Below are 19,870 nucleotides of genomic sequence, written 5' to 3'. Positions count from 1 at the left end.
GTGTTGTGTGTTCTCCGTGTGTTGTGTGTGTTGTGTTCTGTGTGTGTTGTGTGTGTGGCATTAGTGACGTCGGTGGTGACATGGTCGGTGTCATTCACGTTGTGGAACATCCTCCAGCTTCATGAAATCAAACTTTATGATCGAGAGAACAGAAAAGTCCTTTACGTTTGGATTCTTCTTGCTGTTGTTGGTTGTTGTTGTTGTTGATCCTCTCATTGTCTTCAGTCACGATCAGGAGCTCAGATCAGTTTACTCCTCTGATGACCTTCTCTAAACAGTTTCACACGCGCTCGCCGCTGGAGGACGGGGACGATAGACCGGGACGACGGGGCCTTTTTACTGTCGTGCAGGTGAGTCGTCCTGAGGGAGCCGCCTGCAGGTGGCTCTATGGTCCAGAGGGAGCCGCCTGCAGGTGGCGCTGTGGTCCAGAGGGAGCCACCTGCAGGTGGCGCTGTGGTCCAGAGGGAGCCACCTGCAGGTGGCCCTGTGGTCCAGAGGGAGCCACCTGCAGGTGGTCCAGAGGGAGCCGCCTGCAGGTGGCCCTGTGGTCCAGAGGGAGCCGCCTGCAGGTGGTCCAGAGGGAGCCGCCTGCAGGTGGTCCAGAGGGAGCCGCCTGCAGGTGGCGCTGTGGTCCAGAGTAAAGGGTGGAGAAGGCGTGGCATTTGAAACACATTTTAACCAAACAAAGGTAAATGTGAGCGAAGAGCGTAAAGTGCATTATTGAGGAAAATCAGAAATAGTTGATGCTTTTTTGACATTTTGCTTTAATAGTTCCAGCGTCTTTGTTATAAATGTTGGTTGGGGGCGTGGCCGCTCCAGTCTGACATCACAAACAGGAAGTGACACGTGGAGCGCTTGTGTCGGAGCGAGCGGCTCACAAAAGCGTGCCCCGCCCATTTCTGTATTTACATTTATTTAAGAGTCTAAAAAAAACAACAGAAAACAATAACAATAATAATAATAATAATAACAATAACAATAACAATAATAATAATAATACACCATGCAGCAATTTTCCAAGAGCAAAAAAAAGAAAAGAAACAAAAGAAAAAAAAAAGCAACAGGAAGTAGAGAGTTTGTTCAACTGCTTCAGCCCGAACCCAGAGTCTGAGGAGGTTCAGACCCGGTCTAGTCCGGGTTCAGTCCGGGTTCAGTCCGGGTTCAGTCCGGGTTCAGACTGGGTTCAGACCGGGGTCACAGAGGTGCAGTTCTCAGGAGCAGCTGGTGGTGGCGCTGTACAGTGGCTCAGCAGATGGACAGAGTGGAGCGCTGCAGTTCTGGGCCTGAGGGAAACGCTGGTGGTATCGGTCCAGACGCAGATACTTGACCGTCACCAGCTTCCCTGAAGAAGAGGGACAGACATCAGGCACGAGAACTACCCACACCAGAACTAACGTCACAAGAACTAACCACGCCAGAACTAACCACGCCAGAACTACCCACGCCAGGACTAACCACGCCAGGACTAACCACGCCAGAACTAACCACGCCAGAACTACCCACGCCAGGACTAACCACGCCAGGACTAACCACGCCAGGACTAACCACGCCAGAACTAACCACGCCAGAACTACCCACGCCAGAACTACCCACGCCAGGACTAACCACGCCAGGACTAACCACGCCAGAACTAACCACGCCAGAACTACCCACGCCAGAACTACCCACGCCAGAACTACCCACGCCAGAACTACCCACGCCAGAACTAACCACGCCAGGACTAACCACGCCAGAACTACCCACAACAGAACTACCCACAACAGAACTACCCACAACAGAACTACCCACGCCAGGACTAACGTCACGAGAACTAACGTCACGAGAACTAATGTCACAAGAACTAACGTCACGAGAACTACCCACGCCAGGACTAACCACGCCAGGACTAACCACACTGAGGACAGCTCGAGCTTTAGGTCAAACGCCTCGATCGGGGACGACTCGTTTGTCCATTTTCCGTCCCTTAAAAACGGGCCCATAATTCCATAATTGGGGCAGGTTTCCAGGATAAGTGGGATGCCCTCCCGTGTGTGTGTGGACTCACCGTCGAACCAGGAGCCGTGCAGAGCTTTGAAGGCCTTCCCCGAGTGCTCCGCCGACAGACACTTGACGTAAACACAGCCCTGGGACAGAAGAGACATTTGAAAAGACACAAAATGACACGAGGCACAAAGAGAACGTCCATGAACGCTCCACCAGATCCTCACGCTTCTGAACTCATGTCAAAGAGTCAGCATCGCTATGGAAACAAGTCTGTGTAATGCCTCATTCGTCCAGGAGGGGGCCATTGTAGAAACAGATTCAGCCGTTTCATCTGGACACGAGGCGGGACGTCCTGATAAAGGGCGTTTTCTCTTTCACCAGAAACTAACCCTCTTTGTTACCATCAGTCCTTTAATGGGCCATCAGCCTCCTATTGTCACTGTCACTCCCTCTCCTCCTGTGTAACTGATGACATCAGAATGCTGTGGGCGTCTCCCGCTCCAGGGTTTCAAGACACTGTTATACACGACAGGAAGGTTGAATCTCAAACTCTCACTATGTGGCTCTCTTTAGTCTCACTATGTGGCTCTTTAGTCTCACTATGTGGCTCTCTTTAGTCTCACTATGTGGCTCTTTAGTCTCACTATGTGGCTCTCTTTAGTCTCACTATGTGGCTCTCTTTAGTCTCACTATGTGGCTCTCTAGTCTCACTATGTGGCTCTCTTTAGTCTCACTATGTGGCTCTCTTTAGTCTCACTATGTGGCTCTCTTTAGTCTCACTATGTGGCTCTCTTTAGTCTCACTATGTGGCTCTCTTTAGTCTCACTATGTGGCTCTCTTTAGTCTCACTATGTGGCTCTCTTTAGTCTCACTATGTGGCTCTTTAGTCTCACTATGTGGCTCTTTAGTCTCACTATGTGGCTCTTTAGTCTCACTATGTGGCTCTTTAGTCTCACTATGTGGCTCTTTAGTCTCACTATGTGGCTCTTTAGTCTCACTATGTGGCTCTCTTTAGTCTCACTATGTGGCTCTCTTTAGTCTCACTATGTGGCTCTCTTTAGTCTCACTATGTGGCTCTTTAGTCTCACTATGTGGCTCTTTAGTCTCACTATGTGGCTCTTTAGTCTCACTATGTGGCTCTCTTTAGTCTCACTATGTGGCTCTCTTTAGTCTCACTATGTGGCTCTTTAGTCTCACTATGTGGCTCTTTAGTCTCACTATGTGGCTCTTTAGTCTCACTATGTGGCTCTTTAGTCTCACTATGTGGCTCTTTAGTCTCACTATGTGGCTCTTTAGTCTCACTATGTGGCTCTTTAGTCTCACTATGTGGCTCTTTAGTCTCTCTTTAGTCTCACTATGTGGCTCTCTTTAGTCTCACTATGTGGCTCTCTTTAGTCTCACTATGTGGCTCTCTTTAGTCTCACTATGTGGCTCTCTTTAGTCTCACTATGTGGCTCTCTTTAGTCTCACTATGTGGCTCTCTTTAGTCTCACTATGTGGCTCTTTAGTCTCACTATGTGGCTCTTTAGTCTCACTATGTGGCTCTTTAGTCTCACTATGTGGCTCTCTTTAGTCTCACTATGTGGCTCTTTAGTCTCACTATGTGGCTCTTTAGTCTCACTATGTGGCTCTCTTTAGTCTCACTATGTGGCTCTCTTTAGTCTCACTATGTGGCTCTTTAGTCTCACTATGTGGCTCTTTAGTCTCACTATGTGGCTCTTTAGTCTCACTATGTGGCTCTTTAGTCTCACTATGTGGCTCTTTAGTCTCACTATGTGGCTCTTTAGTCTCACTATGTGGCTCTTTAGTCTCACTATGTGGCTCTTTAGTCTCACTATGTGGCTCTCTAGTCTCACTATGTGGCTCTTTAGTCTCACTATGTGGCTCTTTAGTCTCACTATGTGGCTCTTTAGTCTCACTATGTGGCTCTCTTTAGTCTCACTATGTGGCTCTCTTTAGTCTCACTATGTGGCTCTCTTTAGTCTCACTATGTGGCTCTCTTTAGTCTCACTATGTGGCTCTCTTTAGTCTCACTATGTGGCTCTTTAGTCTCACTATGTGGCTCTTTAGTCTCACTATGTGGCTCTCTTTAGTCTCACTATGTGGCTCTCTTTAGTCTCACTATGTGGCTCTCTTTAGTCTCACTATGTGGCTCTCTTTAGTCTCACTATGTGGCTCTTTAGTCTCACTATGTGGCTCTTTAGTCTCACTATGTGGCTCTTTAGTCTCACTATGTGGCTCTTTAGTCTCACTATGTGGCTCTCTTTAGTCTCACTATGTGGCTCTCTTTAGTCTCACTATGTGGCTCTTTAGTCTCACTATGTGGCTCTCTTTAGTCTCACTATGTGGCTCTCTTTAGTCTCACTATGTGGCTCTCTTTAGTCTCACTATGTGGCTCTCTAGTCTCACTATGTGGCTCTCTAGTCTCACTATGTGGCTCTTTAGTCTCACTATGTGGCTCTTTAGTCTCACTATGTGGCTCTCTTTAGTCTCACTATGTGGCTCTCTAGTCTCACTATGTGGCTCTCTAGTCTCACTATGTGGCTCTTTAGTCTCACTATGTGGCTCTTTAGTCTCACTATGTGGCTCTTTAGTCTCACTGTGGCTCTTTAGTCTCACTATGTGGCTCTTTAGTCTCACTATGTGGCTCTTTAGTCTCACTATGTGGCTCTTTAGTCTCACTATGTGGCTCTTTAGTCTCACTATGTGGCTCTTTAGTCTCACTATGTGGCTCTTTAGTCTCACTATGTGGCTCTTTAGTCTCACTATGTGGCTCTTTAGTCTCACTATGTGGCTCTTTAGTCTCACTATGTGGCTCTTTAGTCTCACTATGTGGTTCTTTAGTCTCACTATGTGGCTCTTTAGTCTCACTATGTGGCTCTTTAGTCTCACTATGTGGCTCTTTAGTCTCACTATGTGGCTCTTTAGTCTCACTATGTGGCTCTTTAGTCTCACTATGTGGTTCTTTAGTCTCACTATGTGGCTCTTTAGTCTCACTATGTGGCGCACACAGGAGGAGAGGGAGTGACAGTGACAATAGGAGGCTGATGGCCATTTAAAGGACTGATGGTAACAAAGAGGGTTAGTTTCTGGTGAAACCAAGAACACCTTTTACCAGGACTGGGCGGTGCCTACTCAGAGTAGGATAAATATCTGAGTTCCCGTTCTTGATTCTCAGATTGATAATGACTCTTGGATGAGAGTCGACACGTTTAGTTTTTTTTTTTTTTTAGAAAAACTGAGTCCAGATGAAACGACTGAATCCGTTTCTAGAATTATGAAAAAAACATAATCATGATCTAAACAGTGACCAAATGGTTCCTGTGGTCATGTGACTCGTCAGCTCGTCAGCAGAGCCTGAATAATCAGGGCGAAGATGAAAACGAAGGAGTTAAATGAGACGAGCAGCTGGAGCCTTAACCCGGCAGGACAGAGGTCACCCGGCAGGACAGAGGTCACCCGGAAGTTCAGAGGTCACCCGAAAGTTCAGAGGTCACCCGGCAGGACAGAGGTCACTCACCTCTCTGGAGTTCTTGTCCACAGCGATGTGCACGATGCCGTTGTTGTCGCTGCACTTTTCCAAAATGGCCTCGTGAATGGCCAGGTCCCAGTTCTCTCCCACTTCCCTGAAACAAACAACCACACGCATGACCCCGCGCGCATGACCGACGCTCGTAGTACAGCGTCTGTAGGCGCGCATGTAGGAGCGCGTGTAGGCGCGTGTAGGAGCGTGTGTAGGCATGTGTAGGAGCGTGTGTAGGCATGTGTAGGAGCGTGTGTAGGCATGTGTAGGCGTGTGTGGGAGCGTGTGTAGGAGCGTGTGTAGGAGCGTGTGTAGGAGCGTGTGTAGGCATGTGTAGGAGGGTGTGTGTAGGCGTGTGTAGAAGGGTGTGTGTAGGCGTGTGTAGGAGGGTGTGTGTAGGCGTGTGTAGGAGCGTGTGTGTAGGCGGGTGTGTGTAGGTGTGTGTAGGAGGGTGTGTGTAGGCGTGTGTAGGAGCGTGTGTGTAGGCGGGTGTGTGTAGGTGTGTGTAGGAGGGTGTGTGTAGGCGTGTGTAGGAGCGTGTGTGTAGGCGGGCGTGTGTAGGAGCGTGTGTGTAGGCGGGCGTGTGTAGGAGCGTGTGTGTAGGCGTGTGTAGGCGTGTGTAGGCGTGTGTGTAGGCGTGTGTAGGAGCGTGTGTGTAGGCGTGTGTAGGCGTGTGTAGGCGTGTGTAGGAGCGTGTGTGTAGGCGTGTGTAGGAGGGTGTGTGTAGGCGTGTGTAGGCGTGTGTAGGCGTGTGTAGGAGCGTGTGTGTAGGCGTGTGTAGGAGGGTGTGTGTAGGCGTGTGTAGGAGCGTGTGTGTAGGCGTGTGTAGGAGCGTGTGTGTAGGCGTGTGTAGGCGTGTGTAGGAGCGTGTGTAGGAGCGTGTGTGTAGGCGTGTGTAGGAGCGTGTGTGTAGGCGTGTGTAGGAGCGTGTGTGTAGGCGTGTGTAGGAGCGTGTGTAGGAGCGTGTGTAGGAGCGTGTAGGCGTGTGTAGGAGCGTGTGTGTAGGAGCGTGTGTGTAGGCGTGTGTAGGAGCGTGTGTGTAGGCGTGTGTAGGAGCGTGTGTGTAGGCGTGTGTAGGAGCGTGTGTGTAGGCGTGTGTAGGAGCGTGTGTGTAGGCGTGTGTAGGAGCGTGTGTAGGCGTGTGTAGGCGTGTGTAGGAGCGTGTGTGTAGGCGTGTGTAGGAGCGTGTGTGTAGGCGTGTGTAGGAGCGTGTGTGTAGGCGTGTGTAGGCGTGTGTAGGAGCGTGTGTGTAGGCGTGTGTAGGAGCGTGTGTGTAGGCGTGTGTAGGAGCGTGTGTGTAGGCGTGTGTAGGAGCGTGTGTAGGCGTGTGTAGGCGTGTGTAGGAGCGTGTGTGTAGGCGTGTGTAGGAGCGTGTGTGTAGGCGTGTGTAGGAGCGTGTGTGTAGGCGTGTGTAGGCGTGTGTAGGCGTGTGTAGGAGCGTGTGTAGGCGTGTGTAGGAGCGTGTGTAGGCGTGTGTAGGAGCGTGTGTAGGCGTGTGTAGGAGCGTGTGTGTAGGCGTGTGTAGGAGCGTGTGTAGGCGTGTGTAGGAGCGTGTGTAGGCGTGTGTAGGAGCGTGTGTAGGCGTGTGTAGGCGTGTGTAGGCGTGTGTAGGAGCGTGTGTAGGCGTATACACTCACATGACCGGGTCAAACATGTTCCTGATCTTCAAACACGGCGTCAGACTGTTCGGAGGAGAGTTCCTTCTGTCCAACGGGAACGCTGTGGACAGTTTGACACATTTAACAAAGCTCACCTGAGCCTCTGCGTCCACCCATCCAATAACGTCTCACCGTCCAATAACGTCTCACCGTCCAATAACGTCTCACCGTCCAATAACGTCTCACCGTCCAATAACGTCTCACCGTCCAATAACGTCTCACCGTCCAATAACGTCTCACCGTCCAATAACGTCCACCAGTCCAATAACGTCCAACCGTCCAATAACGTCTCACCGTCCAATAACGTCCACCAGTCCAATAACGTCCACCAGTCCAATAACGTCCAACCGTCTCACCTTTGCCCTGCCACACTTTGGACGAGGCGAGGCTGGACTTGTCCCCCAGTGAAGGTTGGATCCATCTCCAGACCAGGAAGTCGGCTCCGCCCATGCGCTGGGTCTCAGTCCTGATCCTGGACTCATTTGAGGAGAGGAACTTCACAGCCCGATCCCACACATTCTTCATCATGGTCCTGTGGAGACGCACCATCACACTACAGCCAGCACAAACCAGGACTAAACCGGGACTAAAGCGAGACAAAAGCGGGACTAAAGCGAGACTAAAGCGAGACTAAAGCGGGACTAAAGCGGGACTAAAGCGAGACTAAAGCGGGACTAAAGCGAGACAAAAGCGGGACTAAAGCGAGACTAAAGCGGGACTAAAGCGGGACTAAAGCGAGACAAAAGCGGGACTAAAGCGGGACTAAAGCGGGACTAAAGCGAGACTAAAGCGAGACTAAAGCGGGACTAAAGCGGGACTAAAGCGAGACTAAAGCGGGACTAAAGCGAGACAAAAGCGGGACTAAAGCGAGACTAAAGCGGGACTAAAGCGGGACTAAAGCGAGACAAAAGCGGGACTAAAGCGGGACTAAAGCGAGACTAAAGCGAGACTAAAGCGAGACTAAAGCGGGACTAAAGCGAGACAAAAGCGGGACTAAAGCGGGACTAAAGCGGGACTAAAGCGAGACTAAAGCGGGACTAAAGCGAGACAAAAGCGGGACTAAAGCGGGACTAAAGCGAGACTAAAGCGGGACTAAAGCGAGACAAAAGCGGGACTAAAGCGGGAATAAAGCGGGACTAAAGCGGGACTAAAGCGAGACTAAAGCGGGACTAAAGCGGGACTAAAGCGAGACTAAAGCGAGACTAAAGCGGGACAAAAGCGAGACAAAAGCGAGACAAAAGCGGGACTAAAGCGGGACTAAAGCGGGACTAAAGCGGGACTAAAGCGGGACTAAAGCGGGACTAAAGCGAGACTAAAGCGAGACTAAAGCGGGACTAAAGCGGGACTAAAGCGAGACTAAAGCGAGACTAAAGCGAGACTAAAGCGGGACTAAAGCGAGACAAAAGCGGGACTAAAGCGGGACTAAAGCGAGACTAAAGCGAGACTAAAGCGGGACTAAAGCGAGACTAAAGCGGGACTAAAGCGAGACAAAAGCGGGACTAAAGCGGGACTAAAGCGAGACTAAAGCGAGACTAAAGCGGGGCTAAAGCGGGGCTAAAGCGGGACTAAAGCGGGACTAAAGCGAGACTAAAGCGGGACTAAAGCGGGACTAAAGCGAGACTAAAGCGGGACTAAAGCGGGACTAAAGCGAGTCTAAAGCGAGACTAAAGCGGGACTAAAGCGGGACTAAAGCGGGACTAAAGCGAGACTAAAGCGGGACTAAAGCGGGACTAAAGCGAGACTAAAGCGGGACTAAAGCGAGACTAAAGCGAGACTAAAGCGGGACTAAAGCGAGACAAAAGCGGGACTAAAGCGGGACTAAAGCGAGACTAAAGCGAGACTAAAGCGGGACTAAAGCGAGACAAAAGCGGGACTAAAGCGGGACTAAAGCGAGACTAAAGCGAGACTAAAGCGGGACTAAAGCGGAACTAAAGCGGGACTAAAGCGGGACTAAAGCGGGACTAAAGCGAGACTAAAGCGGGACTAAAGCGGGACTAAAGCGAGACTAAAGCGGGACTAAAGCGGGACTAAAGCGGGACTAAAGCGAGACTAAAGCGGGACTAAAGCGGGACTAAAGCGGGACTAAAGCGGGACTAAAGCGGGACTAAAGCGAGACTAAAGCGGGACTAAAGCGGGACTAAAGCGGGACTAAAGCGAGACTAAAGCGGGACTAAAGCGGGACTAAAGCGAGACTAAAGCGGGACTAAAGCGGGACTAAAGCGGGACTAAAGCGGGACTAAAGCGGGACTAAAGCGAGACTAAAGCGGGACTAAAGCGGGACTAAAGCGAGACTAAAGCGGGACTACAGACCTGTCCTGGGGCTGGACCAGAGAATCCCGGACGTGTGGGATTGGCAGATAGGGCTGCAGCTCCTGGTTTTCTTGACAGGCTTCACTGTGGCTCCTCAGCACATCTGCACAAAGTCCACACATGTCCTTTGTTTTCGCCGTGATGCGTGTGATGCGCGTGCGTGATGCGCGTGTGTGGTGATGTGTGTGGTGATGTGTGTGTTGATGCGTGTGTTGATGATGCGTGTGTTGATGATGCGTGTGTTGATGATGCGTGTGTGTGATGCGTGTGTGTGATGCGTGTGTGTGATGCGTGTGTGTGATGCGTGTGTGTGATGCGTGTGTGTGATGCGTGTGTGTGATGCGCGTGTGATGATGCGTGTGATGATGCGTGTGCGTGATGATGCGTGTGTGTGATGCGTGTGTGTGATGCGTGTGTGTGATGCGTGTGTGTGATGCGTGTGTGTGATGCGTGTGTGTGATGCGAGTGTGTGATGCGTGTGTGTGATGCGTGTGTGTGATGCGTGTGTGTGATGCGAGTGTGTGATGCGTGTGTGTGATGCGTGTGTGTGATGCGTGTGTGTGATGCGTGTGTGTGATGCAAGTGTGTGTGATGTGTGTGTGTTGATGCGTGTGATGATGCGTGTGATGATGCGTGTGATGATGCGTGTGATGATGCGAGTGCGTGATGATGCGAGTGTGTGTTGATGCGAGTGTGTGATGCAAGTGTGTGTGATGCGTGTGTGTGATGCGTGTGTGTGATGCGTGTGTGTGATGCGTGTGTGTGATGCGTGTGTGTGATGCGTGTGTGTGATGCGTGTGTGTGATGCGTGTGTGTGATTCGTGTGTGTGATGATGCGTGTGATGATGCGTGTGATGATGCGTGTGATGATGCGTGTGCGTGATGCGTGTGTGATGATGCGAGTGTGTGATGCGTGTGTGTGATGCGAGTGTGTGTGATGCGTGTGTGTGATGCGAGTGTGTGATGCGAGTGTGTGTGATGCGTGGGTGTGATGCGTGTGTGTGATGCGTGTGTGTGATGCGTGTGTGTGATGCGTGTGTGTGATGCGTGTGTGTGATGCGTGTGTGTGATGCGAGTGTGTGATGCGTGTGTGTGATGCGTGTGTGTGATGCGTGTGTGTGATGCGTGTGTGTGATGCGTGTGTGTGATGCAAGTGTGTGTGATGCGTGTGTGTGATGCGTGTGTGTGATGCGTGTGTGTGATGCGTGTGTGTGATGCGTGTGTGTGATGCGTGTGTGTGATGCGTGTGTGTGATGCGTGTGTGTGATGCGTGTGTGTGATGCGTGTGTGTGATGCGTGTGTGTGATGCGTGTGTGTGATGCGTGTGTGTGATGCGTGTGTGTGATGCGTGTGTGTGATGCGTGTGTGTGATGCGTGTGTGTGATGCGTGTGTGTGATGCGTGTGTGTGATGCGTGTGTGTGATGCGTGTGCGATGATGCGTGTGATGCGCGTGCGTGATGCGCGTGCGTGATGCGCGTGCGTGATGCGCGTGCGTGGTGATGTGTGTGTGTTGATGCGTGTGATGATGCGTGTGATATGCGTGTGATGATGCGTGTGTGTGATGCGTGTGTGTGATTCGTGTGATGATGCGTGTGATGATGCGTGTGATGATGCGTGTGATGATGCGTGTGATGATGCGTGTGATGATGCGTGTGATGATGCGTGTGATGATGCGAGTGTGTGATGCGAGTGTGTGTGATGCGTGTGTGTTGATGCGTGTGTGTGATGCGTGTGTGTGATGCGTGTGTGTGATGCGTGTGTGTGATGCGTGTGTGTGATGCGTGTGTGTGATGCGTGTGTGTGATGCGTGTGTGTGATGCGAGTGTGTGATGCGAGTGTGTGATGCGTGTGTGTGATGCGAGTGTGTGATGCGTGTGTGTGATGCGTGTGTGTGATGCGTGTGTGTGATGCGAGTGTGTGTGATGCGAGTGTGTGTGATGCGAGTGTGTGTGATGCGAGTGTGTGATGCGTGTGTGTGATGCGTGTGTGTGATGCGTGTGTGTGATGCGTGTGTGTGATGCGTGTGTGTGATGCGTGTGTGTGATGCGTGTGTGTGATGCGTGTGTGTGATGCGTGTGTGTGTGTGTTGCGTGTGTGTGTGTGTGATGCGTGTGCGATGATGCGTGTGTGTGTGTGTGATGCGTGTGCGATGATGCGTGTGTGTGATGCGTGTGTGTGATGCGAGTGTGTGATGCGAGTGTGTGATGCGTGTGTGTGATGCGTGTGTGTGATGCGTGTGTGTGATGCGTGTGTGTGACGCGTGTGTGTGACGCGTGTGTGTGACGCGTGTGTGTGATGCGTGTGTGTGTGTGTGTGTGATGCGTGTGCGATGATGCGTGTGTGTGTGTGTGATGCGTGTGCGATGATGCGTGTGTGTGATGCGTGTGTGTGATGCGAGTGTGTGATGCGAGTGTGTGATGCGAGTGTGTGATGCGAGTGTGTGATGCGTGTGTGTGATGCGTGTGTGTGATGCGTGTGTGATGATGCGTGTGTGTGATGCGTGTGTGATGATGCGTGTGTGTGATGCGTTTAAACCCTGCTCACCGATGATGCGCTCCACCATGTCGTACATGCGTCGTGTTTCCTCCTCTTCTCGTCTCCAGCGCAACTTTACATAAGAGACCACGCCCCAGGCCCCGCCCACCACTGCACAAACACACGTAAATTGAATTTTTAGAAATTTAAGTTTAGAAAAAGTTCAGACTGAAAATGTTATTCCCAGTTACAGTGAGGGACTGAACAGTTTCTGAATCTCATTTCCACATTTCCACTGAAGGAGACAAAATATGTTTTTAAAACACATGTATGATTTCCTAATAATTAGTTTGTTTTTGCAGTAAATAAGTATTATAACATCTGCCAATCAGCAGAGTTCTGTCTCTCATAGAGCTGTCTCACTCCTGAGGACCCAGATGTCCCTCTCCCTGTCCCGTATAGACGGTCCCTCATCTGCTGAAGAGTGTCTCCAGCTCCAGTCTCCCTCACGTCAGATCCTCCTTCATCTGGAACTAACCCAGGGACATACTTTGTCCCAAGGAGGTTTTTTTGTAGTTTTTCCTGCAGAAGGAGGAGCTAAGGACAGAAGGAGGGTCTAAGGACAGGAGGAGGAGCTAAGGACAGAAGGAGGGTCTAAGGACAGGAGGAGGAGCTAAGGACAGAAGGAGGGTCTAAGGACAGAAGGAGGAGCTAAGGACAGAAGGAGGGTCTAAGGACAGGAGGAGGAGCTAAGGACAGAAGGAGGGTCTAAGGACAGGAGGAGGAGCTAAGGACAGAAGGAGGGTCTAAGGACAGGAGGAGCTAAGGACAGAAGGAGGGTCTAAGGACAGGAGGAGGAGCTAAGGACAGAAGGAGGGTCTAAGGACAGAAGGAGGAGCTAAGGACAGAAGGAGGGTCTAAGGACAGGAGGAGGAGCTAAGGACAGAAGGAGGGTCTAAGGACAGGAGGAGGAGCTTAGGACAGAAGGAGGGTCTAAGGACAGGAGGAGGAGCTAAGGACAGAAGGAGGGTCTAAGGACAGAAGGAGGGTCTAAGGACAGAAGGAGGAGCTAAGGACAGAAGGAGGGTCTAAGGACAGAAGGAGGGTCTAAGGAGAGAAGGAGGGTCTAAGCTCTTGTTTGAGCTCGTTAGCTGCAGAGACCCTGTCCCGCCCACAACCAGTCAGACTCCGCCCACTGAAAACCAACCCAAGAGAAGACGCTTAGGGGGAGGAGACATCACGCTTAGGGGGAGGAGACATCGCGCTTTGGGGGAGGAGACATCGCGCTTTGGGGGAGGAGACATCGCGCTTTGGGGGAGGAGACATCGCGCTTTGGGGGAGGAGACATCGCGCTTTGGGGGAGGAGACATCGCGCTTTGGGGGAGGAGACATCGCGCTTTGGGGGAGGAGACATCGCGCTTTGGGGGAGGAGACATCGCGCTTTGGGGGAGGAGACATCTGACCTGTGTAAACTAAAGCTTCTGGACCAAACATGAGTGACAGTGTTGAAGCTAAAGCGTTGGACCTGCAGCGATGAGCAGAACTTTGAAGATGACGGTGAAGAAGGCTCGTCTGAACCTGCAGCTGAACGGCATTCTGGGATGTGTGGACTCCAGGCGCAGAACCTCAGACACGTCAGAGAGCGGCTCCTGTGCCTCTGCCCCCGTCAGCCTGAGGAGAGACGCCACGCATCACGTTACACCGGGTTACACCGGGTTACACCACGTTACACCGGGTTAGACCGGGTTAGACCACGTTACACCGGGTTAGACCGGGTTACACCGGGTTACACCGGGTTACACCGGGTTACACCACGTTACACCGGGTTACACCACGTTACACCGGGTTAGACCGGGTTACACCACGTTACACCGGGTTACACCGGGTTAGACCGGGTTACACCGGGTTACACCACGTTACACCACGTTACACCGGGTTACACCGGGTTACACCACGTTACACCGGGTTACACCAGGTTACACCACGTTACACCACGTTACACCGGGTTACACCGGGTTACACCGGGTTACACCACGTTACACCACGTTACACCGGGTTACACCGGGTTACACCGGGTTACACCACGTTACACCACGTTACACCACGTTACACCGGGTTACACCGGGTTACACCACGTTACACCGGGTTACACCGGGTTACACCAGGTTACACCACGTTACACCGGGTAACACCACGTTACACCGGGTTACACCGGGTTACACCGGGTTACACCACGTTACACCGGGTTACACCACGTTACACCGGGTTACACCGGGTTAGACCACGTTACACCGGGTTAGACCACGTTACACCGGGTTACACCGGGTGTCACGGTGTAATAGTGTAACGGTGTAACGCGAGTTCAGAAGTCAGAGCTGACCTTATTCCCACGTCCTGAGCCGTCTTCAGGATCCACTCCAGAGAAACCATGAAGAAACCTTCAAACTTCTCATTGTGCATCTGGAAAGAGACTGATCGTCACCACGGAAACCACACAGGGCCTGTGATCGTCACCACGGAAACCACACAGGGCCTGTGATCGTCACCACGGAAACCACACAGGGCCTGTGATCGTCACCACGGAAACCACACAGGGCCTGTGATCGTCACCACGGAAACCACACAGGGCCTGTGATCGTCACCACGAAAACCACACAGGGCCTGTGATCGTCACCACGGAAACCACACAGGGCCTGTGATCGTAACCACGGAAACCACACCGGGACTGTGATCGTCACAAAGTCGTCTTTTATGAGATCAAACGTGAAAAGTCTCGTACTCTTGCTTTACGGGTCGGCTCACTGTGAGGGCGCTTTACCTGTAAATAAACTGTCGTCTCTTCCAAGGACAAACTCCTGCTGAGATTCTGGTTTCCACAGTCGAAATCACCTGCAAATGACAAAACATTTAGGCTTCAGGACTAAACCAGGAATAAACCAGGACTAAACCAGGACTAAACCAGGACTAAACCAGGACTAAACCAGGACTAAACCAGGTCTAAACCAGGTCTAAACCAGGACTAAACCAGGACTAAACCAGGACTAAACCAGGTCTAAACTAGGAATAAACCAGGTCTAAACTAGGACTAAACCAGGACTAAACCAGGTCTAAACCAGGACTAAACCAGGACTAAACCAGGACTAAACCAGGTCTAAACCAGGACTAAACCAGGACTAAACCAGGACTAAACCAGGACTAAACCAGGTCTAAACCAGGACTAAACCAGGACTAAACCAGGACTAAACCAGGTCTAAACTAGGACTAAACCAGGACTAAACCAGGACTAAACCAGGTCTAAACTAGGACTAAACCAGGAGCAGGACAGACCTGCGACCAGGGCCAGGTGGTTGTGAAGACTCAGGAGTAAATCCAAAATGAGGTTTCGCTCCGTCTCATTCTAAAAAAAAAACAAGGGGAAAAAAGTCAAACATATTTTAGACTGATATTTGTTTCTGTTTTAATATTTCAGGAAGTTTGAGTTTAAACAGAAGGAAAAGATCTTCACTCACATAAGACTCGTCAAACTTGCTGCCAAAAGGATGACTCCGGACTGCAAGGACAAGAAGAATCCACTCAAACCGGGCCTGAACGCCCCGCGCACACGCCCCGCGCACACGCCCCGCGCCCACGCCCCGCGCCCGCGCCCGCGCCCCGCGCACACGCCCCGCGCCCGCGCCCCGCGCACACGCCCCGCGCACACGCCCCGCGCCCGCGCCCCGCGCACACGCCCCGCGCACACGCCCCGCGCACACGCCCCGCGCCCACGCCCCGCGCCCACGCCCGCTCCTGCACTCACTGGTCACATCCCGGTCCGACGCGCTCATCCTCAGGTACACCAGGCCGAGCGTGAGGAAGAAGAGGCAGGCGGCGCTGAGCAGGAACATGGACAGGTAGTGAGCGCTGACCCTGCCGGACGCCGACGTCTCGCCCTCGCGTTTGAACTGCTGCAGGAGCTCGTCCTCGGGGCCCGGCCGCCGCGGCGCCGGGGCTCGGGGACTGTGGTTGGACGGCGTGCTGTGGTTGGAGTGGTTCCCCCTGTGAGTCTGGACACACAGATCATGTTGGGGTCAGTTCACGGGTCAGCACAGAGAACAGGACACTTGTGGTCAGTCTTTACATGACATCACTATAATCACTATGAGACAAATATAACTACGATTGTGTTTCTATCGTCGACTCGTCCGGTTCAGTCGATTAATCGTTGAGGCCCAGATTCTGTTTATTGAACATTTTGTAAAAAGCGTCTTCATTAACTTAAGACTGAATCTTTGAGGAAACTAATGCCTTTATTTCTTTATAATTGTGTGGTCACTAAAGACAGGTTTTCTACTCAACTTTACATTTGGTTTAAATCAATTCAAGGAGGGCTAAACGAGGACTAAGCGAGGACTAAACGTGGACTAAACGTGGACTAAACGAGTGCTAAACGTGGACTAAACGAGTGCTAAACGTGGACTAAGCGAGTGCTAAACGTGGACTAAGCGAGTGCTAAACGAGGACTAAACGTGGACTAAACGAGTGCTAAACGTGGACTAAGCGAGTGCTAAACGTGGACTAAGCGAGTGCTAAACGAGGACTAAACGTGGACTAAACGTGGACTAAACGTGGACTAAGCGAGGACTAAGCGAGGACTAAACGTGGACTAAACGTGGACTAAGCGAGTGCTAAACGAGGACTAAACGTGGACTAAACGTGGACTAAGCAAGGACTAAGCGAGGACTAAACGTGGACTAAACGTGGACTAAGCGAGTGCTAAACGAGGACTAAACGTGGACTAAGCGTGGACTAAGCGAGTGCTAAACGAGGACTAAACTTGGACTAAGCGAGTGCTAAACGAGGACTAAACGTGGACTAAGCGAGTGCTAAACGAGGACTAAACGTGGACTAAACGTGGACTAAGCGAGTGCTAAACGAGGACTAAACGTGGACTAAACGTGGACTAAGCGAGTGCTAAACGAGGACTAAACGTGGACTAAGCGAGTGCTAAACGAGGACTAAACGTGGACTAAGCGAGTGCTAAACGAGGACTAAACGTGGACTAAGCGAGTGCTAAACGAGGACTAAGCGAGGGCTGAACGAGGACTAAACGTGGACTAAGCGAGTGCTAAACGAGGACTAAACGTGGACTAAACGTGGACTAAGCGAGTGCTAAACGAGGACTAAACGTGGACTAAGCGAGTGCTAAACGAGGACTAAACGTGGACTAAACGTGGACTAAGCGAGTGCTAAACGAGGACTAAACGTGGACTAAACGTGGACTAAGCGAGTGCTAAACGAGGACTAAACGTGGACTAAGCGAGTGCTAAACGAGGACTAAACGTGGACTAAGCGAGTGCTAAACGTGGACTAAGCGAGGGCTGAACGAGGACTAAGCGAGGGCTAAGATCACATACTTACATATGAAAATCTGAATTGTTGTCCCGACAACGATTAAAATACGACTACGGTTTTGTTTAATCGGCTTTAGTGTTTGAACAAATGATATTCTGTCCTTTCTGTGCGATTGTGACACACAAACGAGAAAGTGCGCTAAAAACACCCCCAGAGTCTACCCTCAGAGTCTACCCTCAGAGTCTACCCCCTGAGTCTACCCCAGAGTCCCCCCCCCCAGAGTCTACCCCCAGAGTCTACCCTCAGAGTCTACCCTCAGAGTCTACCCTCAGAGTCTACCCTCAGAGTCTACCCTCAGAGTCTACCCTCAGAGTCTACCCCCAGAGTCTACCCTCAGAGTCTACCCTCAGAGTCTACCCTCAGAGTCTACCCCCAGAGTCTACCCCCTGAGTCTACCCCAGAGTCTACCCCCAGAGTCTACCCCCAGAGTCTACCCCCAGAGTCTACCCCCAGAGTCTACCCCCAGAGTCTACCCTCAGAGTCTACCCTCAGAGTCTACCCTCAGAGTCTACCCTCAGAGTCTACCCTCAGAGTCTACCCTCAGAGTCTACCCCCTGAGTCTACCCCCTGAGTCTACCCCCTGAGTCTACCCCCAGAGTCTACCCCCAGAGTCTACCCCAGAGTCTACCCCCAGAGTCTCCCCCCCCAGAGTCTACCCCCAGAGTCTACCCCCAGAGTCTACCCCCAGAGTCTACCCCCAGAGTCTACCCCCAGAGTCTACCCCGGGTCCCCCCCAGAGTCTACCCCAGAATCTCCCCCCCCAGTGTCTCCCCCAGAGTCTACCCCGGGTCCCCCCCAGAGTCTCCCCCCAGAGTCTCTCCCCCCCAGGGTCTCCCCCGGGTCTCTCACCTGTGAGGACGCGCTGCTGTGGACGGTGTAGCGGGGTCTTAGCCCGGAGCTGGCGTAAGAATAGACCCCGCCGTCCTGCGCCTCTCTCCCGGGGACGTGGTTGTTCGTGTCCGCGTCGCTTCCGTGGTTTTCGGAGTAGATTCTGGAGGAGAAGTTGTAGTGACCCGGCGGTTTGGCGGCGCTTATCGGGTCCCGTCTTCTAGGCCCGAGCTCGAGCTCGTCTCTCCGCAGCGGGATCATGTCCGGGCCGCTCGCTTTGACTTCTTTAAAGACGTAAGACCCCCGGTGACCCACTCTGCGAGGCGGCTCCTGGTGCGCCGCGACCGCCTCGTCGTCCTCGGAGTCGGAGTATTCGCCGGTCTGCTTGGCTTTAACGGCGCCCACATGCGACGTCCTGCTCCCGTTTAACGAGCGGGCTTTCAAGTGCCCGTGGCCCGCGTCGCAGTCGTCCTCTTCCCCGGACTCCCCGTTGTTCGCTTCGTCCTCCTCCGCGGCGGTGCTTTTGGCACGGCTTCCCCAGCTCAGGGACGCGCTCCGCGGGCTCGCAGGCGCGGGATTACCACCGCCGCCGCCACCGCTTTTCCGCGCATTCCCAGCGTCGTTAAAACTTGCGAAAGCTGAACTTATCTGCGGGAAGTGTCTCGTGTTCGGCGACGGAGCGAGACCGGAGCCTTTGCCCGCTCTGGCGCCGTGATTTAGGCCTTTCCTCTTCTGCGGAACTTCGGCGTCCGACTCGTCCGAGCTGAAGCCGAGCACGGTCGACTTCCGGCCGGGTCTGGCCGGCCGTGAGCCCGCCGGTCTGGCGCCGCTCGGGCTCGCACTGTTGTTGTTTAAAGCCGCGCTGCGAGTCTTGCTCTGCGGCTTGCTCTGCCGCGCGCCCCGCTGCTGCTCCTGGTGCTCCTCGCGGAGTTTCTTCAGCTTCTTCAGGTAGACGGGCCGCGTGTTCTCGGTGACCGGGCCGGGAGTGACGCCGAGGCGCTTCAGCTCAGAGAAAAGCTCCTCGTCCGTTAACTGCGCGGACGCCATCTTGGATCGAGCCCTGGGAGAAGGCCGTGAGCCGGAAGTGACGTAGGAGAGAACTTTAGCGCGAGGCGGAGAAACTTTTTTTGCCCAGCGACTAAATGAGATATGTCCGGAAGTGAGACAAAAACACCATTACACGTACATAAGTGTATTTAAATTAACTTTGCGAGGAAGCGTGCGTGTTTTAGGGTGACCTGTATGAAGGTTATTTTGTGTTTTTATTACAATTTTTCTTTTTGAGATCGATTTTTTTTTTACATCGAATTTAATTTTTTGACGTCGAATCTATAAAGGTTATTTTGTGTTTGTATTACGATTTTCTTTTTTGACAACGATTTTTTTTTACATTGAATCTAGTAAAAATATTCATTGTATTAATACGATTTTTTTTTAAAACTAATGCGATGTAAAAATCAAAATAACCTTCATAGACCAGACGTCCCCTTTTACCCGGGATAGTCCCAGGTTTGTGCCCTGTGTCCCATGTCCCAGCAAATGTACCCTAACCATTCATTTGTCCCACACGGTGCGCTCCAGTTTTTTATTTTCAGAGTCACCCAAGCATAAATTCATAAAGCGTGTGTAAGTGTGTTTTTAACCTTCATTTGACCGGGAAAGTCCCATTGAGAGGATCTTTTGCCCCGTTCTCCTCCTGGA

General features: G+C 51.9%; 1 protein-coding gene across 1 annotated transcript; it reads right to left on the bottom strand.

The window, feature by feature from the left end:
* Positions 1-1,058: 1,058 nt before the first annotated feature.
* lemd3 (LEM domain containing 3) lies at positions 1,059-19,257 on the bottom strand. The gene is made up of 14 exons (XM_072453357.1): positions 18,191-19,257; positions 15,747-15,993; positions 15,460-15,500; positions 15,278-15,347; positions 14,769-14,839; positions 14,331-14,410; positions 13,476-13,621; positions 12,020-12,121; positions 9,475-9,577; positions 7,521-7,696; positions 7,144-7,225; positions 5,504-5,609; positions 2,045-2,123; positions 1,059-1,342 (listed from the first exon to the last, which is right to left on the bottom strand). Exons 1-14 carry the CDS (start codon positions 19,214-19,216, stop codon positions 1,212-1,214), a joined length of 2,460 nt encoding a protein of 819 aa, XP_072309458.1. The 5' UTR covers positions 19,217-19,257; the 3' UTR covers positions 1,059-1,211.
* Positions 19,258-19,870: the final 613 nt, after the last annotated feature.

The sequence above is a fragment of the Eucyclogobius newberryi genome, unplaced genomic scaffold, assembly GCF_026437365.1.
Source record: "Eucyclogobius newberryi isolate DKJ021-1_F unplaced genomic scaffold, fEucNew1.0.hap1 SCAF_2, whole genome shotgun sequence".
NCBI lineage: Eukaryota > Metazoa > Chordata > Actinopteri > Gobiiformes > Gobiidae > Eucyclogobius > Eucyclogobius newberryi.
Note: the sequence above shows the minus strand (reverse complement) of the source record. Positions and strands in the feature narration are given on the sequence as shown.

Excerpts from the sequence above, each read along its gene's own strand:
- lemd3 (XM_072453357.1), bottom strand. The coding sequence starts at position 19,216 with ATGGCGTCCGCGCAGTTAACGGACGAGGAGCTTTTCTCTGAGCTGAAG. Across the intron at positions 9,578-12,019 it reads CATGGTGGAGCGCATCATCG|ATGTGCTGAGGAGCCACAGT; the intron begins GTGAGCAGGGTT and ends GACTTTGTGCAG. Across the intron at positions 1,343-2,044 it reads GCACGGCTCCTGGTTCGACG|GGAAGCTGGTGACGGTCAAG; the intron begins GTGAGTCCACAC and ends CCTCTTCTTCAG.